Source organism: Misgurnus anguillicaudatus, chromosome 24, assembly GCF_027580225.2.
Source record: "Misgurnus anguillicaudatus chromosome 24, ASM2758022v2, whole genome shotgun sequence".
Taxonomy (NCBI): Eukaryota; Metazoa; Chordata; class Actinopteri; order Cypriniformes; family Cobitidae; genus Misgurnus; species Misgurnus anguillicaudatus.
Genome location: NC_073360.2, coordinates 19,036,668 through 19,057,208, shown reverse-complemented (window position 1 = coordinate 19,057,208; position 20,541 = coordinate 19,036,668). Strand labels below are relative to the sequence as shown.

General features: G+C 36.8%; 1 protein-coding gene across 1 annotated transcript; it reads left to right on the top strand.

Moving 5' to 3' along the window:
* Positions 1-947: 947 nt before the first annotated feature.
* Positions 948-19,592, top strand: LOC141361411 (alpha-2-macroglobulin-like). The gene is made up of 34 exons (XM_073862542.1): positions 948-1,102; positions 1,345-1,525; positions 1,638-1,794; positions 2,786-2,838; positions 2,940-2,960; positions 3,370-3,535; positions 3,624-3,708; positions 3,823-3,934; positions 4,024-4,144; positions 4,518-4,624; positions 4,718-4,888; positions 4,961-5,194; positions 5,302-5,514; positions 8,113-8,262; positions 8,485-8,610; positions 8,741-8,834; positions 10,123-10,261; positions 10,507-10,732; positions 10,808-10,937; positions 11,016-11,137; positions 13,647-13,698; positions 14,352-14,435; positions 14,532-14,708; positions 16,545-16,620; positions 16,700-16,856; positions 16,928-17,002; positions 17,084-17,246; positions 17,329-17,522; positions 17,607-17,819; positions 17,950-18,071; positions 18,368-18,449; positions 18,972-19,055; positions 19,167-19,272; positions 19,483-19,592. The coding sequence occupies exons 1-34, from the start codon at positions 1,020-1,022 to the stop codon at positions 19,518-19,520; spliced, it is 4,314 nt and encodes a 1,437-aa protein (XP_073718643.1). The 5' UTR covers positions 948-1,019; the 3' UTR covers positions 19,521-19,592.
* The last annotated feature ends 949 nt before the right edge of the window (positions 19,593-20,541 follow it).

Genomic DNA, 20,541 nt, shown 5'->3' with positions numbered 1-20,541 from the left:
AGTGACACATGTCATAATCGTGTCAAGTTATTTTTATAGTTAAAAAAATGCCCTGGACAAAAATATGCATGTCATTGACCTGTTTACTGTACATGTTTAAGACCTGTACAGTCATCTAATGCTAACATACAGCCAGAAAAGCAATCCATCGGGCAAATTAAACCAAAACTCAAATCCAAGAATCACTGCTGAGATAAACAGGGCATGGTTCAGGATAACTACTAAAACAAATATGAAGGTGATTGCTTAGAAATAAAGTTCAGTGATTATATAAAACAAGCAATTTAATGACTGAAAGCACTGAACTGCTTATTATAATAGTATTTTTACTGCCTTGATAGTATGCATATAAAACATGTTCAGAAAATAAACTCAGTTTCTCAGGTACAGTAAGTCTCTACATTTAATGTTAACCAACAAACACCATTGTGGTAAGCTTTCAAAAGCCACAATATCTCTGAGAGGGTGTGCATGCATCTTGACATTAATTATCAGCCAGAGTCCTATTTGCTTAAACAGGGTCAAAAGTCAGAGTCTATGTGTATGAAGATGTGTAAGAGCGTTTTTAGAGCACAAAATGTATATCATTTCTTTAACTACCCCTAAAATGGTTTTGCTTTTGCAAGCTGTTGACTGAATTAAGCGATGCTATCGATTGACTGCAAATAAAATGCAATAAAAATAACATTTTAACATGCATCATTCACTTTCATAAAACAGTAACACGTTTGTTATTGAATGTACAAATTGCTGTGTGTTTTTGCCTGAGCGGATCCCTTTCGTTATGTTTTACTGCTTTGATTTTTTCAAACAGCCCTCTCAAACACATTTTTTATTTTTAGTTTAAATAAACAAATGTCTAGATATTAGTGCAAGATATAAAACTGCTTTACCGGCATAGTTGAATGATTAATCAGATGGTCAATACAGATGTTTTTGAAGGACCTCCTTTAGCATGAGAGTCCCTATAAAAGAGACAGTCCAGACTCACTGAATGAGCTGAATAATCGATCATCATCATGGCTCTTAGTGCTGGTTGTTTTTGGAAAGGACTTCTGCTGTTCTTTCTCCTGTTCATCTCTGTGAATGGACAAAGCAAGCTGTAAGTCACTTTAAATGATCTCTACAGAGGAACATTGTTCATCACTGTTTTGTACGTAATTTCACAGTATCTCCTGTCTGCTATTTTTCCGAATATAAGGAAAAACTACTAGATAATTATTAGGCTTGGTAAATGTGGTAAATTATTAATACAAAATAATGCCTGTTCTTAATGATTATATAATTGCACATTGGGCAGTAACAGTTTATCGTTTTGAGTTTAATGACAGTGTCTCTCGACAGCTCTTTCATGGTGACATTTCCTGCAGTCATTGAGTCAGGATCCGAAGCTAAACTGTGTGCAAGTCTCCTGAAGCCCAATGAAAGTCTTGTAATGACCGTTCATCTAGTGAATGATGACCAGATCACATTATTACTGCAGGAGAAATCAGATGAAGAGTTTCATCGTTGCTTCAACTTCAAGGTTTGACATCAAAACAATCTGCATGATAATAAACATGATCATAATGTATGTTTGCTGCATCATCATCTTATTTCATTATTTTTAATGATGTGTTTTGATTATTTCTCATTAGGCTCCATTGGTGGAAGGAGAATCAGTGCAGAAAATAAAGGCTGAAATTAAAGGGGAGTCTTTCAAGATGACTGAAGAGAGAAAAGTTATGTTTAGACATTACAATCCTTTGACCTTTATCCAGACTGATAAACCAATCTATAATCCAGGACAAACAGGTAAGCTTTGATTGTTTCAATGACTAAACCTTAGTAAATAATGCAAAGCTCTCTGTACTGTAAGATCAGTGCAGTAATGAGGTCGTGATAAAAAATATTATCATTCACTGAGTTAAGTTAACAGTACTAAAATGCTGAGCTTCACATGGCAGTCCTGTGGAAATCATGAATGATGCAATGTTTGTTTGTTTGTTTGATTCATTTATTAAAAGACCCCAAATAATTGGTGAATACAGATGAATGGATTACTGTATAAAGCAGGTTAATGGATGTACAAACCTATTATAGTTTTTCTCGGTTGCTTAAACACATTTCTAGAAAATATTCCTCATATTTACAAAACAGTATGAACACAAATCCATAACCTCTCTCCCAATTTCATATTTAAAAAATGTTTATGTGCTGCTGCGCATCCATGTGTGTGTGTAATGAGCAAAGTGTACGGGGTTGTTGTCCCATTTATTGGCATATATTACTAACACGCTCTTTAAATAACAAAAACAATATTGCGCCATTGACTTTAGAACTGGTTGTTGTTGTTGTTCAATGGCACAGTCAATTTCAGTTGACTAAAAATAGCAACGCAATTGAACACAACTTGTTTTCAGACGAGCACACTCATGGGCAGTCAAAGTGGTAAAGGGGTTATTGCATCAGGCTGAAACTAGCAAAAACACTTGCGCTGAGTGTATGATAGGGGCCATTATTTCATTGTTGACAGAGGTAGCGTTAGCAGCATTTTGCATCTGAACTCTTCATATAAAGCTTTAGTCATTAATAATAATATGTACTGTACTATTTATTTTTATTGTTGCTAAGCCTTTTGTTTTCTTAGTTGGGCAAAAGTCCCTTTAGGAAAGTCGCACAGGCGGCTATCTTTGCAAAATTAAGCTCTTTTAGTAAAAACAAGAGCTATTTAGGGACAATGCCCTGCTGACTGTAAACCTTATATAAGAGCTAAAATATCAGTTGTGCATTTCTGTTTTCACAGTGAACTTCAGAATTGTTACCACGGATACAAACTTTGTACCCCTTGATCAACAGGTCTGGAGTGTTTCATATAGAAAACAAATAGTTGATTTTAAATCATTGTGTAGCATTGTACATATAAAAGATTGCTTAATCACTTGCTTTTTTGTTTACAGTACAGTACAGTGGTGCTTGAGGTAAGAACACAAATGTCCCGTGGAGTCATTTACGACACGTATTAAAATCTGAATGTCAGATACTTGATTATTCACATATAGTTGATCCTAATTAAATAATGTTCAGGATGTATGTAGTCATCGAATATAATTAAATATATGAAGAGTTTCGTTGCAAAAATTTATTTTTCAGAAATCTAGTTTTTTGGTTGTGCATTCCAATTAATATCAATTCAGCTGCAGTTGGTTTGGTTTGATTTAAACTTTCATAACATAAAAATACAGCTCCATAAAAGTAGCACCATAAAACAAAATAATAACATGATAACATTATAATAAACATGTTTTGACAAAAATGTAAAAAAATGGATTTATCTCGTTTTGCAACGAAACTCTTCATATGCACCATGTCTTTTTTGATATTCAACAGGACAGTCAAAATAACAGGATCGGTCAATGGACCAATATTTCCTCAACACGATGGATATTGCAGCGTTCTTATGATTTAAACCCTGAAGCCCGTCAGGGCACGTACACACTGAAGGCTCACATTGGTGAAAGACTGATTTCACATTATTTTAAGGTGAAAAAGTATGGTAAGTCAAAACAACAGACCTGCATATTTTTTTTAAAACATAATGAATATGTCCATATTTGTCTATAACTGCTGCCTTCGACTTCTAGTTTTGCCCAAGTTTGACGTAACCGTAAATGTACCAAAGGAGGTCAGCATCAATGAAGAGGAACTGACAATTGAGGTTTGCGGGAAGTGAGTGTTTTTTTAATGCAGAACATGTTAAAGACGTTCATTTACAGGGAAATGTATTCCTTTTATTCAATTCACTACTCGGCTGTACATCGGTTGCTTCTATCTTTTCAACAGATACACTTATGGACAGCCTGTACCTGGTAAATCTTGGGTAAATGTCTGCCGTCATTTCAGAGACGTCAACCTTAAAGGCAGGGATCCGCTATGTTGGAATGAAACTACTGAGGTTTGTAATGCAGCACAAATAATGACACAATCATCCAATAAAATGTGCAATCCTTAATCAATATGTGTGTATTTATTTATTACCATTAGATGAAGGAGACTGGCTGTGCCACATATACCGTCAACACATTGCAATTTCTAAACATGACATTAAAGCATCAACTGAAAGAATCTCTTAATGTTGCGGTGAAAGTAATAGAGGAAGGAACAGGTGAGCTGTACAGATCTGAACATCTGATTGATAAAGTATGCCACTAAGAATGACTAAATGGGGCTTTTAACATTTTATTGAAAAAACTGTTATACATACTTACGTTATTACTGATATTTGTGATCCTGCAAACACAGTTACAGTTGCACATTTTGTGGTCATCCTTCATAATGTAAAGAACATTCTGTAAAAATATAACCTTAATATTGTTAATATTGACTAAGGCCATGTCAAAGATTAAAATTAATGTGAAATCAAACTTTCATGCTCCCAAGTATAATACTTTAGCCTGGATTTCTGTTTAATTTAGAGTTATTTCTTTGTATTATTTTACTAAGGCATGTGTAGTAATCACACGTTTGTTATTTAACAGAAATCACTATGGAAAAATCCCAAACTATATCTATCACTTATGAAATTGGCAAAATCACAGTTACAGGCCCCAAAACATTTGAACATGGATCCGTTATAGAAGGACAAGTAAGTCAAAAAACTGTTTGTCTTTGATCAACACCATTCATATGTGCAAATATTGTTGATTTATTGGCACCATTGTTGATTTCTTTTCACCAGATCAAGGTTACAGATTTTAAAGGAACACCAATTCCAAACAAAGTTGTGTATCTCTTTGAGGGGGAGCACTGGTCCCCAAATCTGCTCTTTAATCTCACAACAGATGACAATGGACTGGCTTCATTCTCACTTAATACATCTAGTCTGCCTGAAAGTGATATAAGTCTAATGGTATGATACATTTGTGCTAATTCAGTTTAATCTGATGTTCTTTTAAAACTAATTTCTTTATTTATTATTAAGGCAAATATACATCCAAATTTGCGTTATCGAAGCCACAGGACACCTTACTTCTCTAAGGAGGGAGTGACAGTTCGTCTGTTCCAGCCCAGCACTCCACACACCCCAACATTAAGTGAATTAAGTATACAGGAAATTAAAGATCCATTAAAGTGTGATGCTGAGCTTACAGTAACCATTAAGTATAATTTCATTGGAGAAACCATTGATAACTTCAACACTGACATTGTCTATATGGTGAGTATCAATACTACATGTTCATTATCAGTGTAGAGTTTCATAGAGATCTGTTTGACAGTATTAAGTGGTCAGTTTGTTAACAGTGTGTTGTGTGTTTGTTTCAGGTCTTGTCCAGAGGTGTGATAGTTCATCATGGATATGAGAAGGTTGAAGTGAAGACTTCTAATGGAGCAGCGAATGGCACAGTGTCATTCAAACTGTCTGTTACAGGAGATCTGACTCCAGTAGTGCAGATACTTGCATACTGTGTTCTGCCCAGTGACAATGTAGTTGCTGCGAGTGAAAAATTCAACACTGAAAAGTGTTTCAATAACAAGGTACTGTACATATACTGTATGTGCTGTGTGTGCATATAGCCACATTATAGGCTACTTATAATTTTAAACATTTAAGAAAAATATAAACTGATCATGGGGCTCTGATCATTTTAACATGGGGTCTAAGGGAATTGACTTTCTTCTGAAGCTAGTTTCCAGCAGCCAGTCGATGAATTGCAGTTTAGGTCACTTCAGTGTTGGCTTCACGACAGAGACCAGAAGGTTGCCCCTTGCTCAGTTGGTATACAAGAACAGTTGCTCCAAAGACACCACTTATTTTGCCCCATTCTCGCATTTGGGCATCTTCATCGGTTAGGTTAACTTTGGTTATTCTTCCTTTATTTAATGTCGAACTGGTGATCTGAGCCAAAGAGCACATACAGCCACCTACAGTTTCCAGTTCAAATTGAAAAGGCTGAACCATAGACGTCTTGTAAGACAAATAAAATGAGCGCATACTACCACCTGCTGTGTATTATTATCGTACATTTTTAGTTTGACAGCTTATTTTATTGACATATTCACATCTGAGAGCTGCTAAATCCAGGTACTTTGCAGCAATCATTGATAAAAAACGAACATAGACCTAAACCACTTTTTACTATTTTTAACGCTTTTGTTACTCCAACTGTCTGTGATTAACCCGATGCATCAAAAACTATGTGATGACTTTCTTAGTTATTTTATCAATAAGATCAGTGATATCAGGTTGGGGATATCCCAACCTGCTTTTGATCCTTCCATTTATCCTGTATGTTCTGCTGAGTAAAAACAGTTTGAACCTATTTCTTTAATAAAACTTTAAGAAATAGTTTGTAAGTTAAAGCCATCTGGTTCTTCTATGGATGCTATTCCTCCATATTTCCTCAAAGCTTTGACGGTTTAGGTCCCTATTTTTTTTTGACTATGATAAACCGATGCTTGGATACTAGCACTGTACCTGAGGTTTTAAAACATGCCAAAAATGATCCCTTACTGAGGTCGAACTTAGGTCCCTCTGTTTTAGTCAGTTATAGACCCATTTCAAACTTGCCTTTTATTTCTAAGATCTTAGAAAAAGTTGTCAACAACTACAAAGCTTCCTGGATGAAAATGAGATCTTTGAAGTTTTTCGAAGATTTTAGAAAACGCCACTCAACTGAAACCGCACTTCTGAAGGTTTTAAATGATATTTTATTAACTGGTGACTCTGGGGATCATGCTGTACTAGTGCTCCTTGACTTAAGTGCTGCTTTTGACAGTGTGTAGATCATGCCATCCTGCTTGCTTGTTTGGAGCACTGTGTATGCTTAAAAGGCAGTGCTCTTAAATGGTTTAACTCTTATATTTCTAATCAAAGTTTAAGAGTTAACTTTGGTGAACACTCCTCGAGGTAACTTCTTTGTCATGTGGTGTTTCCCAGGGCTCCATTCTAGCTCCCATTCTTTTTTCACTTTATATGCTCCCTCTGGGTTCTTTCTTCAGAAAGCATGGTCTGTCTTTCTTTTTTTCGATACATTTTCGATGTCTTTATTTTTTTCGATACACAAATCTACCTACCCTTAAAACAGAGTCGATATGGTGATGAAACAGAGTCTGATGTGAAAGCCTGGTTGTCTTTATTTATTTATTTATTTATTTATTTTAATGAGAGTAAAACTGAAATAATTGTGTTTGGTCAATCAGATTCTTTTAGTGATCCTTAAGTAACTTTAAAGGACAAGTTTAGTATTTAACACTTAAAGCCCTGTTTTCAGATTGTTTATGATGAAATAGAAAGGTTTTGACTGAAATTTGGACATAATGCTGACCCGAGAATTTTCGGGTGTTTGATGTATCACCCCACACCTCTATAATGGCTGTATAGGTGCACAGGAACAATCCTTCCTAAAATGCATTAAACTTTCATTCACAAAGACGTGAAACTCACCGAGTGGTCAGGGGTGTTCACTGACCTTATTATAATGTTATCATGTTATTATTTTGTTTTATGCTCACTCAAAAATCGCTGCAAAAGATGCTTTCCAACAGGTTTTATCATAGTTTTTGTCCAACTCCATTAACTTGTATTAGATGTGCTGTGAGGTACGGTATTACTCCGCGCTGGGAACTTTGTTTGTATTCTTGCAATTGGCAAAGGCAGACTATCGCCACCAACTGGGCTGGAGTGTCTATTATTCAAGCTCTCAACAGAAGAATATACAGGTGTGAGGCGTTTGGAAAAACAGGTTCACAAGTTTACAACGAATGCTTAAACACATGTTGGAAAGCTTCTTTTGCAGCGATTTTTGACCACTCGGTGAGTTTGGTTGAATACTGAAAAATAAAAATTCTGTGTTTACTTAGCCGCAAGTTTTTCCAAACTTGTAAAAATGTCTTTGTTCTGCTGAACATAAATGAAGTTAAAAATATTCATGGCCAAAAAATCTTAATATTTTAAAATATCTTCATTTGTGTTCAGCAGAAGAAAGAAAGTTCGGAAAAACTGATGATTGCAGATTTTTTTTCCTGAAATTTAATGATTGGTTCTTTTTTACAATTTCTAGGCAAGCTATAATGACTAAGAATATGTCAATTACGATATGTAAAATGACACAATACTCACTTATTTTGTTTCAGGTGTCTCTTCAGTTTTCTCCTGCTACAGCAGTTCCAGGTGAAGCAAACACAATACAGCTGTCAGCTCAGCCTGGTTCACTGTGTGCTCTCAGTGCTGTAGATCAAAGTGTTCACATCTTGGAATCAGGAAAGCGTCTGGATGCTGATAAGGTGCAGATGCTTTAAAGTGCATGTATAGTACATGTACATTTTTTCCCATGTCTTCAAGGTGGTACAAGAAAAAATGCTTTTTTATCTTAAATTCTTCCGTCATTTAATTCAAGAACCAGTTCTGTATTAAAGTCCGATGCTAAAAGACACACAAACTAGAAGTGTTCTGTGCAAAATTGTTAGAAATCAATGTAGTAATGTTGGATCTTGCTCCCATCACAGATCTTCGACCTGCTTCCAGTGCAGTCAGTCTCACATTATCCTTACAATGTTGAAGATGAACAGAAGTGTTTGCATGTGAGACCCCGCCGAGCCTTGGAAACAGAAGGTGCTTATGAAACCCTAAAGGTAACTACTGGCTGTTTTGACTGACAGTAATGTTATTAATAATCAGAAGGGTATTTACATGCATAAATTAAACGCTTGTTTTGTTTATAATCTGTATTTGCATAAATTTTGCATTTTTACTGTTTGACAGAGAGTGGGACTGAAGATGGCAACAAATCTGGCTATTCAAATTCCTCGATGCCTGACATTCAGGGGCTTGAATTATCACAAATACCATGATACTGGTACAGTACATAAAATATTTTTATGCTCTGTGATGTTTAAATATGAAGGGCATTTGTTTTGAAATAGCATCATGCTTTGGTGTCACGTGTTCCCAGTGTCTTGTCACTTTTACCCCACTCCCTTGTGTGCTCCTGCTTTAATTATGTAATTATTTTCACCTGTTCCTCATTTGACTGTTTGTCTTTATAATGCCCTCTCGTTCTCTGTATTGTGCTTGTACGTCGTCAAGATTCAGTGTGTAAGTTCACGTCATCCGTGTTGCCTGAATCTAGTCTTCAGAGTCTTTGTTATTTAGTATTTAGTGTTGTTTCTTTGTCTTGTTATCCTCATCGTCATTTTTCATCTGTTTACCCCTCGTGGGTTTTTGTGTTGTGTGGTTTAAATAAACCTTCAGTTTATTTTTACGTTTGTCTGCGTTTGGGTTCTCTCCGTTATTCCTACCGGGACAGAACGTACAAGCCAAAACTGAACCCAGCAGATATGAACAGCCGTTTGGAGGTGAGGGGCAGGGGTTCCCGCCCATCATACAAGTCGGGTTATGAATGGTATGACTTGCTCGTATTTGGACCCGAGGTGAAGACCAGGCGGAATTCTGCTGGGACTGCCGGACCCCGTTCGCCCTCATCTCAGCTGAATGCGCTGGCTTTGGTAGCTTCGGTCGCGCTGGCTTCGTGGACTTTGACCCCGCTGGCTTCGGCAGCTCCAGATGCGCTGACTTCCCCGACATCGCTGCTGGGTTCAGTGTTGGCTGGATCATTCTGTGAGGAACTGGAGACGAGGAACAAGAGAACCCAATTGCAGACGATATCAGGGAGTGAACATAGAACATTTATTAAATATAAAACATGAAAACAAAAAGCCCGCGAGGGGGCAACACAACATTAAACATGAATTAACAACACTGAGTTGCCATAAACACTCTGATAAAACATTAAACTAAATGAACACAAAAGACTGCATAACATGACATGATTTCAACACAATGATCCAGCACAAGACAAGAGACAAGAGGAGATTAAATAGGGAACTAAACGAGGGCAACACAGGTGCAAGGGATGAACTAATAATGAATAATTAACAGGCAGAACAAAGAGGGCGGGGACTAGAGACGAGAGGCACCAGAGGCACATGCCACAATAAACAAGACATGAGCCTCTACAAGAAACAAGAGACTGTCAGAACCCTGCCATCACTATAAAACATAAATATAAAACAGACTCTCGTTGCAGAGTCCTGACACCTAGTGAGATCTTTTAACAAACAACATGTTTTTTTGTATTATTTTAGTGATGTATCGCCAACATGCTCCAGTACCTGTTATGGCTTTCTTAGAAGATAGTGCATTACCAATGTCAAATCAAATTGAATCAGTGACGGTTCGGACCGTCTTTCCAGAAACATGGATCTGGCAACTTGCTGAAGTTGGGTTAGTGAATATGTGTGTTTTTAGTTATGTGAACAGTCAATTCTATTGAAATCATCAAGAACGATTCTTTAACATATTATTTCACCTTATGCCTATTATTTATAATATATTACTGCACAGGAAACAAAATCCTTTTATTTTGGATTCCTATTGGATGTTTTCTGTTCTTTTAGTTCAGTGCTGTAACTGATTTAGCTTTATTGAGCTTTTCAGCAGACTGAAATATTGTAGTAATTCCACCACAGGGACTCTGGATCAACACAGGTTCCTGTCAAGGTTCCTGATACCATCACCACCTGGGAGACGGATGCCTTCTGTCTGTCCTCCAAAGGTTTGGGTTTGGCTCCTCCTGCTCAGCTGACAGTTTTCCAGCCCTTCTTCCTGGAGCTTTCTCTGCCTTACTCCATCATCCGTGGGGAGATCTTTGAACTGAAGGCCACCGTCTTCAACTATCTGTCCAAATGTATCATGGTGAGATTTTTGTAACAATCTTCTCATATTTCTGTCATATCAAATCTGAAGTAATCCTCCATCTTTCATGGACAGGTTAAAGTAACTCCAGCTCCATCTCCAGACTTCACTCTTAAAGCCTCCTCTGATGATGACCACTATTCATCCTGTCTGTGTGCTAATGGAAGAAAAACCTTTAAATGGATTCTCACTCCTTCTGTTCTTGGTCGGTTTGTTTAATCTGAATCAGTGTCTTGTGTTTTTGTAAGTCAGTCGAGATGATCATGAGTTGTTTGTTTTGTAGGAGTGTTGAATATAACAGTGAGTGCAGAGGCAGAGCAGTCACAGACTGTGTGTGACAATGAGATTGTGAGCGTGCCAGAGAGAGGACGCATTGACATAGTTACTCGAAGTCTCCTTGTACAGGCTGAGCTCACCGCCAACAGATCTCACACATAATTTGTCATTCTTATGTGGTATTCAAAAGCTCCAAAAATGTATATATCATTAAAAGTAATCCAGATGACGCCAGTAGGTTAATATACTGTATGTTTTTAGAGTGACAGAGTTTTAGAGTTTTAGATTTTTCTATTAATTGTTTTATTTTATGAACATATTGTAATACATCAGAAGACATATACAGTATATTCACATTGGAGTCATGTGGATTATTTTATTGATCCTTTTTGGAGCTTCAACAAATGGAATTGCATAAGGGTGGTATATATACAGTTGAAAGAAAAAGTATGTGAACCCTTTGGGCTTACTTGGATTTCTTCATAAATTAGTCATAAAATGTGTTCTGATCTTCATCTAAGTCACAACAATAGAGAAACACAGTCTGCTTAAACTAATACTGCACAAACATTATACGTTATGTAAACATTCATAGTGCAGGGTGAAAAAAGTATGTGAAACCCAAGGCTAATGACTTCTCCAAGAGCTAATTGGAGCCAGGAGTCAGTCAACCTGGGGTCCAAACAATGTGATGAGATTGGATGTGTTGATTAAAGCTGCCCTGTCCAATAAAAAACACACACCAGTTTTGAGTTTGCTGTTCTGAAGAAGCATTGTCTGATGTGAACCATGCCTCGCACAAAAGAGTTCATACAAAAGTATATCTAAAAGCCTTGATCTCCATGTGTCCACGGTAAGATAGATTGTCTACAAATGGAGAAAGTTCAGCACTGTTGCTACACTCCCTAGGCGTGGTCGTCCTGTAAAGATGACTGCAAGAGCACAGCGCAGAATGCTCAATGAGGTGAAGAAGAATCCTAGAGTGTCAGCTAAAGACTTACAGAAATCCCTGGCACATGCTAACATTTTTGTTGACAAATCTACAATTAGGAAAACATTAAACAAGAATAGACTTCATGGGAGGACACCACAGAGGAAGCCACTGCTGTCAAAAAAAACATTGCAGCACGTTTGAAGTTTGCAAAAGAGCACCTGGATGTTCCACAGCACTACTGGCATAACCCACTGAGCAAAGCGTCTTAAAAAGACGTCATTTCAACGTCCCATGAGGAGCCAGAATGAAAGTTTTTATGGCGTCTTTTTATGACCTGTTCTAAACATCCAATATTGATGTCAAGGGGACTTCCATGCAAAGTAAAACTATTTAAAATGTGGCCATTTTAGACATCAGATGTATATATATAATCTTTATATATGAATAAATGTTAAAAAATATTGTTTATAGATAATTCCCAAATATACAAGTTCCACCTTAAATATCTGCGTCTGCAATCTTGCTCTCTCTCTCTCTCTCTCTCTCTCTCTCTCTCTCTCTCTCTCTCTCTCTCTCTCTCTCTCTCGTTCAATAATTGAAGTTAAGTGACGTGAACTTCACTCTCCCTCCCTCGCTTGCTCTCGTTGGATAATTGTTACATGTACATTCTCTAAAACATTGTCATCACCATTACAAACAGTTGTTTTAACAAAGCATTGTTTTGAAGTAGGACCATACTGACTAAACAAACCAAATTCACTCTATTTTTTGTAATTTCTAAAAAAGATTCTGATGTTTTATTGAACATGTTTTGTCACCATGTTTTGTCACCATCATGATGATCAGTGTTTCCTTTAGTTGGGTAGTTTGACTCTCATTCTGTGGACAGATGAAACCAAAATTGAGTTGTTTGGAAAGAACACACAACGCTATGTGTGGAGAACAAAAAGCACAGCACACCAACATCAAATCCTCATCCCAACTGTGAAATATGGTGGGGGGGCCATCATGGTTTGGGGCTGCTTTGCTGCCTCAGGTGCTGGACGGATTACTGTCATTGATGGAAAAATGAATTCCAAAGTTTATCAAGACATTTTGCAGGAAACTTAAGACCATCTATCCGCCAACTGAAGCTTAACAGAGGATGGACGATGCAACAGGACAGCGACCCAAAGCATAGAAGTAAATCAACAACAGAAGAAAATACGCCTTCTGGAGTGGCCCATTTAGAGTCCTGACCTCAACCCGATTGAGATGCTGTGGCATGACCTCAAGAAAGCGATTCACACCAGACATCCCAAGAATATCCCTGAACTGAAACACTTTTGTAAAGAGGAATGGTCCAAAATTTCTCCTGACCATAGATCTGCAACTATAGGAAACGTTTGGTTGAGGTTATTGCTGCCAAAGGAGGGTCGTCCAGTTATTAAACCCAAAGGTTCACATACTTTTCCCACTCTGCACTATGAATGTTTACATGTTGTGTTCAATAAAAACATGAAAACCTATAATGCTTGTGCGGTATTAGTTTAAGCAGACTGTGTTTCTTTATTGTTGTGACTTAGATGAAGATCAGAACACATTTTATGACCAATTTATGAAGAAATCCAAGTAAGCCCAAAGGGTTCACATACTTTTTCTTTCAACTACATTTTAGTGAACTATTCCTTTAAAATATGTCAATGTTATTGTTTTCTGTTGTAGGCTGAAGGAACTGAAAAGACAGAGACCCACAGCTGGTTACTGTGTCCAAAGGGTTTGTCTGCATATATTTGTCTGGTTTTTTTAGTCCCATTCCCAACTTAATCTTGCTAATTGTCTCTTTATTAGAGATACATTTGTATTACATTTTCACCAATATGATAGCCGATTATTTAGACTGATATCCACCGATACCGATGCCAATGCAGATAGTTGGTGGTTATTTTAACTAAATTCTGAAGATCAAACTTTCTGAATGTTATTCATTCATATAATGACCATTAATGTTGAACATTAAACTAGTGATACTTTTACATTTTATACACAGAGCTTAAATTCATTGCGCTTCTTGTTCTCCTTGGATGATTAGGATATATCTGCCATGACTATTGACTGTTAGTCGAACCAATAGCTAATAGTTTAAAAAAAGCAGAAAAATAAAAATGACCCCATGTTTTATTCACCCTTAAGCCATAGGTGTATGTTACTATCTTCTTTGAGACACAATCAGAGTTATTTTAGAAAATGTCCTGGCTCTTCCAATCTGTACAATTGTAGTAAATGGTGCCCAAAGTGCATCCATCCTTCCCAAAAGTTAGACTCAAAATCAGCTTGTTACTTTAAGAAGTGACCAAACTATTTCTGAGATAAACATTATTAGTGTCGTTTTACTGATCATTGACACGTTTTCATTTCTCTGTTTCATAGGTAACAGTCTTTCAGAAGAGCTAGATCTGACGCTTCCTAAAGATGTGATAGAGGGATCAGCAAGATCTTCAGTTTCAGTCATTGGTAACATTTACTGTAGATACACAAACAGATATATGCAGTTACATTTGTGTCATTACATTTAAAATACAATATAAATGTATTAAATTTCTGTTGTAGGAGACATATTGGGTCGTGCACTGCAGAATCTTCATGGATTATTACGGATGCCGTACGGCTGTGGAGAACAAAACATTGCTGTTCTGTCTCCCAATATTTACATTTTACAGTATCTTGAAAACACAAAGCAACTCACTTCAGCCATCAGAGAGAGAGCCACAGGCTTCCTGAAGAGTGGTAAGAAAAAACAAATCATGGATTTAATTCATGCTTGCATCAAAATGTTGTTTAACCCTGGAGAACCCAAGAACCTTTCTCTTAGAATCAATTTACATTGGCCAAATTTGACCCGGGGGTTCTCCAGGGTTAAGGGATAATGGCAGCCAGTTGTTACTGCAGAAATAAGCCCTGACAGTACACTAGCCCTGTACATTATCCCGCTTATTACATGGCTATTTACCTCATAAGTAAGGTAAGGAACATTAAATATTGACTTGAAATATTTTATTCATTTATTTTTAACAAACTGCAGACCTTCCGTTGGGGAAAACCTGTTTACCTTTTGTTTTAAGATAAGACAGGACATTCAAATGTCACAAACACACTATTTGGTTTAATAATTTGTAAATATGATGTCATATATGTTATATTTATATTACATTTTTGTGTAATATTAAACTGTACTTGTCCAAACGATTTACAATATCCAGGTTACTGTGTGTTATTAGTTTTGAGCGGTTATTAGTTGGGAATAACAAACCTCCAAATGTTGCCAATCAAAAACAAACATTCCAACGAGAGAAATAATAAAGATTAATAGTCACTAGGGGTGGAACGGTACACAGAAGTCCCGGTTCGGTTCGTACCTCGGTTCAGGCGCCACGGTTCGATTAACTTTCGGTACAATGGAGGGAAAAGCAAAACAAAAATTAAAGATTTTTTTTAGTACTTAACCTAATCTTAAAAACATAGGTGTCCTTATCAGTGTTATTTTATGATGTCATGAATATGAACTGAAATGCATTTAACATACTATCTCGTATTTCAAAAATGTATACCACTTTAAGTAATCTTGTACTCATCTTTCATACAAATATGGGTTCAATTGTATTACAAGTGTTACCTAAATACATTTTAAAATTACATTTTGGCCTTATTCCATATTAATGTACCAAAGAACAAAAAAAAGGCTCTTAGGATGAATTAATAGGTGTGTACGACTTCACGAGGCGCTGCAAGAAACGACAAGTGGATGACGTCAGAGTAAAGCGAGAGCGATTTGAAATCAGCCTCCTCTGCAAGATTTCTCGCGGTACTCTGACGCTGATGGCGCTGCGTAAAGTTGAGCACACTTAAAAAACTGAAAGCAGCTGAACTCGACAGAACTGCCCTGCGTATGCCTGTTGTATATAGCAGGACAATTTATCTCCTACGTCTCAGCGTGAGAAATACAAAGTGTGGCGTTTGAACTGACTGAAATGCGTGTTTGTCAAGGTGAATGCGTGAGACTTGAGAGCCCTGATTAGATGTATTTCCACTCACATACCTAACAATTGCTGAACAACGCCGATGCAAAGTCCTCGTCTTTTCCACCACTCTCTCGCCTGTACTATTGTAACTGACTGGAAAACTGAAGTTTTGCCAAACTTGCGATGGCTGGCGGAGCGTCTAACTCTTGTGGAACACCACTTGCCATCCTCGCTATCTCTGCTCACTAACTGACTGGACCGGCGTCGACGTGACAAAAAACTGCAGAGTGCCAGAGAATGTAGACGGGCTCTGATAGAGCGCATACATAGGCGGAGCTCGGATGCATCAGCGCCAATCAGAGCTTCAGAGCTAAAGCGGGGCAACAGATTAGCTGTCCATAAAGAACCCGCGGATCTAACAGTAGTTCCGCATTACATTAATTATTTTGCACGCAAGTTTTTTTATTTTCATACCGTGTATTCTCCATTTAAATTCATGCACCGAACCGTGACCCCCGTACCGATTCGGTTCGAAATGAATACATGTATTGTTCCACCCCTAATAGTCACTGTTTCACTGTTCAATCACTGTCAAACTAAACAGGATATCAGAGACAGCTGAACTACAGACATTACAGTGGTGGATACAGTACATTCGGCCATGGTGAAGAGAATACATGGTGAATATTTCATTTTAAATTTTTTAAAATATATTTGAGTGATCAAAAACTGATAATTCTCCAATTTCCACACCTCCAGGTTGACATCTTTTGTCCTGAGGTCTTTTGGCAAAGCACAGAAGTACATATTCATTGATCCAGATGTTATTAAAAGTGCAAAGAATTGGTTAATAAGCAGGCGCAGTACAGATGGTTGTTTTATTCAACAAGGAAGTTTGTTCAACAACAGAATGAAGGTACGTGATTGAAGATTTTCATGATAAATTTACTACAGTATGTCGCTTTATTTTCTTCTGTGTCTCTACAGGGTGGAGTTAATGATAATATAACCATGACTGCTTACATCACTGCATCATTACTTGAACTGGAAACTCCAGTCACAGTAAGTACATCAACAGAGATCATAGTATAAACTATTAGATGAATGACACTCACATCTGCTGTATATCTGTTTGTTTTTCAGGATCCTGTGGTCGCTCAAGGTTTATCCTGTTTGAGGTCCATCATTGGGAATCTTAAAAACACTTACAGCACTGCACTGCTAGCCTACACTTTCAGTCTGGCGAATGACACGGACACCAGACAGCAGCTTTTAAAGGAACTGGAAAATCTTGCCATTTCAGAAGGTAAAGACATTCATGTATTCTTGAATGTCAGCAATATCTGTTGTTTTATCTGTTGTTTATTCACATCACTTTGGTCCTAAAGGGTCTCAGCTTCACTGGTCTCAGTCAGGATCTGTTGATGATTCTGGTTCTCTGTCAGTGGAGATCAGCTCATATGTTCTGCTAGCTGTTCTCACATCAGATTCAGTCACTACAGTTGAGTTGGGTTATGCTAACAGGATCGTCAGCTGGCTGGTCAAGCAGCAGAACGCCTATGGAGGATTCTCATCTACACAGGTTAATCATATTAATAAGCATTTATGTTTGTTTATATTACCCATGATGCATTTTCATGTTGTAATGATGTTGTGATGTTATCAGGACACAGTTGTGGCTCTTCAGGCTTTGTCTTTGTACGCCACCAAAGTCTTCAGCTCTGATGGTTTCAGTACAGTGACGGTTCAGTCAGCAGGAGACTCTCACAACTTTGATGTGAATCAGGACAACAAGTTACTGTATCAGGAAAAGAAACTGACCAATGTTCCTGGCAAATACAGTATTGAAGTGAAAGGCTCGAGCTGTGTGTCTGTGCAGGTCAGAAACTCCTGGTACATCTTAGCATTAATAAAAACACTTGGCATATCTTTGTGGTTTAACAAACTGTATGTGTGAGGATTTATGAATTAGTTTGTGTTTGTATTGATTCTTTATTTCATTCTCTCAGATGGCTCTGTTTTACAACATTCCCACTCCCACTGAAGATAAAACATTGACCGTTGAAGCTACGCTTGAGGCTGATTGCAAAAAATCATCCACACAACCACAAAATTTGAAATTTACAGTCAAGTATAAACACATCTGAGTAACAATAGACATGATTATGGCTTTAGTTTGTCTAACAGACACGTGAGAATTTTCTTACAAATTAATGCAAAATTTGCTAAAACTGGTCTGTAGTTGACCCATTCTAAATAAAAGCAAAACAGACAATTTGAAGTGCAGTTGCATATCTCTATTGCTAAGGTAACCCCAAGATATTTTAATGACAGATACTTTATTAGTAATAGTTACTTAGTGTGTTTTATATTTATTAAGGAACCAACTATTTTAATTATTTGTGTTTCTTTATTGAATTTTTACAGATATAATGGTCCACAGGAAACTACTAACATGGTCATTGTGGATATTAAGCTCTTATCAGGATTCACAGCTGACACATCAATGGTGGGTTTGAGTTTATAAAGTGATGAATCACAAACTTTGAAGTTATGAGAGCTCAAGTCTCAAAACACTTACTCTGCGTCTGTATTTTTAGTAGTAAACTACTGTAAAGCTCTTCTTGTTGACCTTGTAGTTCCTGGAGCTCAGTTGGTACACTGTCAAAAAAATGGCCCCTATAGCTGTCACTGCAGCGTACACCTTTGCACCCAAAGTGTTTATATTAGTACTTCAAAGGTACATGGTACTATTTGTATACATGTATACAAACTTGAACCAAAATGGTTTATATTAGGACGTTTAGCTTGGGTCTATTTTGGACATTTTTCTGACAGTGCAGAGCGTTGTATAAGTAGTCAGAGGGACCCCACATACTGGGAAAAATGTAAAGCTGGAATGAACTTTAAGTAGTTTTGCATAAAAGCTTCTGCCAAAATCATAAATATAAATCTAACAACACAACACAAGAGACATTTCTTAACAACAATTGAAATGACTTTAATGATTAAAATAATTTCTGCCTCACAGCTTGCCGCTGCTCCTCAGAAAGTTGGACCACTTGTGAAGCGGGTGGATATTAAAGACGATCATATCCTTTTATATTTGAAGGAGGTGAGAGAATGAAATATTCATATTTTGAGCTTTTCTATAATTTATCCATAAATGTTTTAGCTATAATGTCAATGACTGAGAGTTTTTCTTCTTCTCTTGATCCTCCTGCAGGTTCCAAAAAATTTCCCTATGAATTATGAGATACAATTAAAACAGATTCTTCCAGTCAAGAACTTGAAGCCAGCTGTGATCAAAGTCTATGATTACTACCAAACAAGTAAGATAATTATAGATTTAATTACAAATTTAAAGAAGTCAAGTGTCTGTGCATGGTTTGCCAAAACACAATGGTTTGTCTTATTTGGCTTAATTTAAAAGTATACTTTATAAATTATAACTTATTTAGAGTACAGTGATTGTATCTGACACCTGTTAATATCTACAGCATCTGTTTTCTCTGTGGTAACATTTTTTTTATTTTCTTCAGGTGATCACTCTGAGGCCGAGTACTCCTTCCTCTGTTGAAAAACTTTAGGATTGCAGCTTACTGTGCACCTTGGATGAAGTTGAAATAAAATCACAAATATTTGAATGTTATATTTTGTGTTTTGTTTGGTATTAATCATTGGCACAAAACTACTTCAAGTGTTAAAAACTTCTGTTTACCCACACACATGAGCCCAAATTTGATTAAGCCCCTGAAACCTCAGTTTATCTCAGTGTCTATCAGCCTTATCAAAGCACCAAACATCTTTGATTAATTAAAGGATGGAATTTATTTTTCAAGCTCATTGTGTCAAATCTCTGGGTCAATATTTAAAACTGATATAATCTTGGGCCTAAAGCAAAGGTCAAGCGTCAACATTTGAGGAGAAAAATATTTATAAATCCCTTGTTTACATAAAGGGGAAATAAATGGAAAAGGGACATAATACTTTGAAGGGAGATCAGTAATAACAAATGCTTAAAAATGTAGCTATAGCAGAGGCCAGTACACATATGGTTAATGTGCAGATACTGTGCTGTTGGATTGCAAATGGAAAGGGACTTTTGTTTTGAAAAATAAATAGACTTGTGGAGAAGTGGAGATTTAATACTCATCATGCCAGCAAGCAGGAAGTGCAGAGTCATCTTCAAGCACATGTTGAACTGCTATTAGAGATAAATGATGAAGCAGGGAAGGACTTTACTTGCTGTTTTCCAGGGATGCTGCTGGTGGGATAACGGTTTGATGTTAACATTTTTCAATAGTTTAATATTAATTGCAAATTGATGGTAAGAGTGCTAAAGTTAATGTAGCTAATCTCTAACTGATTTGTGCTTATGTTGGCTCCTGTAATGGCGTGATGGTGGTAGCATATGAATAATACTGTGAGTAATAATGTGCTTTTCTGAAGTAATTTTGCATGTTAAATGAATGTAAGATTAAGGAGAACTTTATATCTGTGTATATTTATATATTTGTATATTTATATGAATGTATATTGGGTAGGCAGTTTTAAATAATTGCTGTTTTGTTTTTCCTTGTAAAGGTTTTCAACCTTAC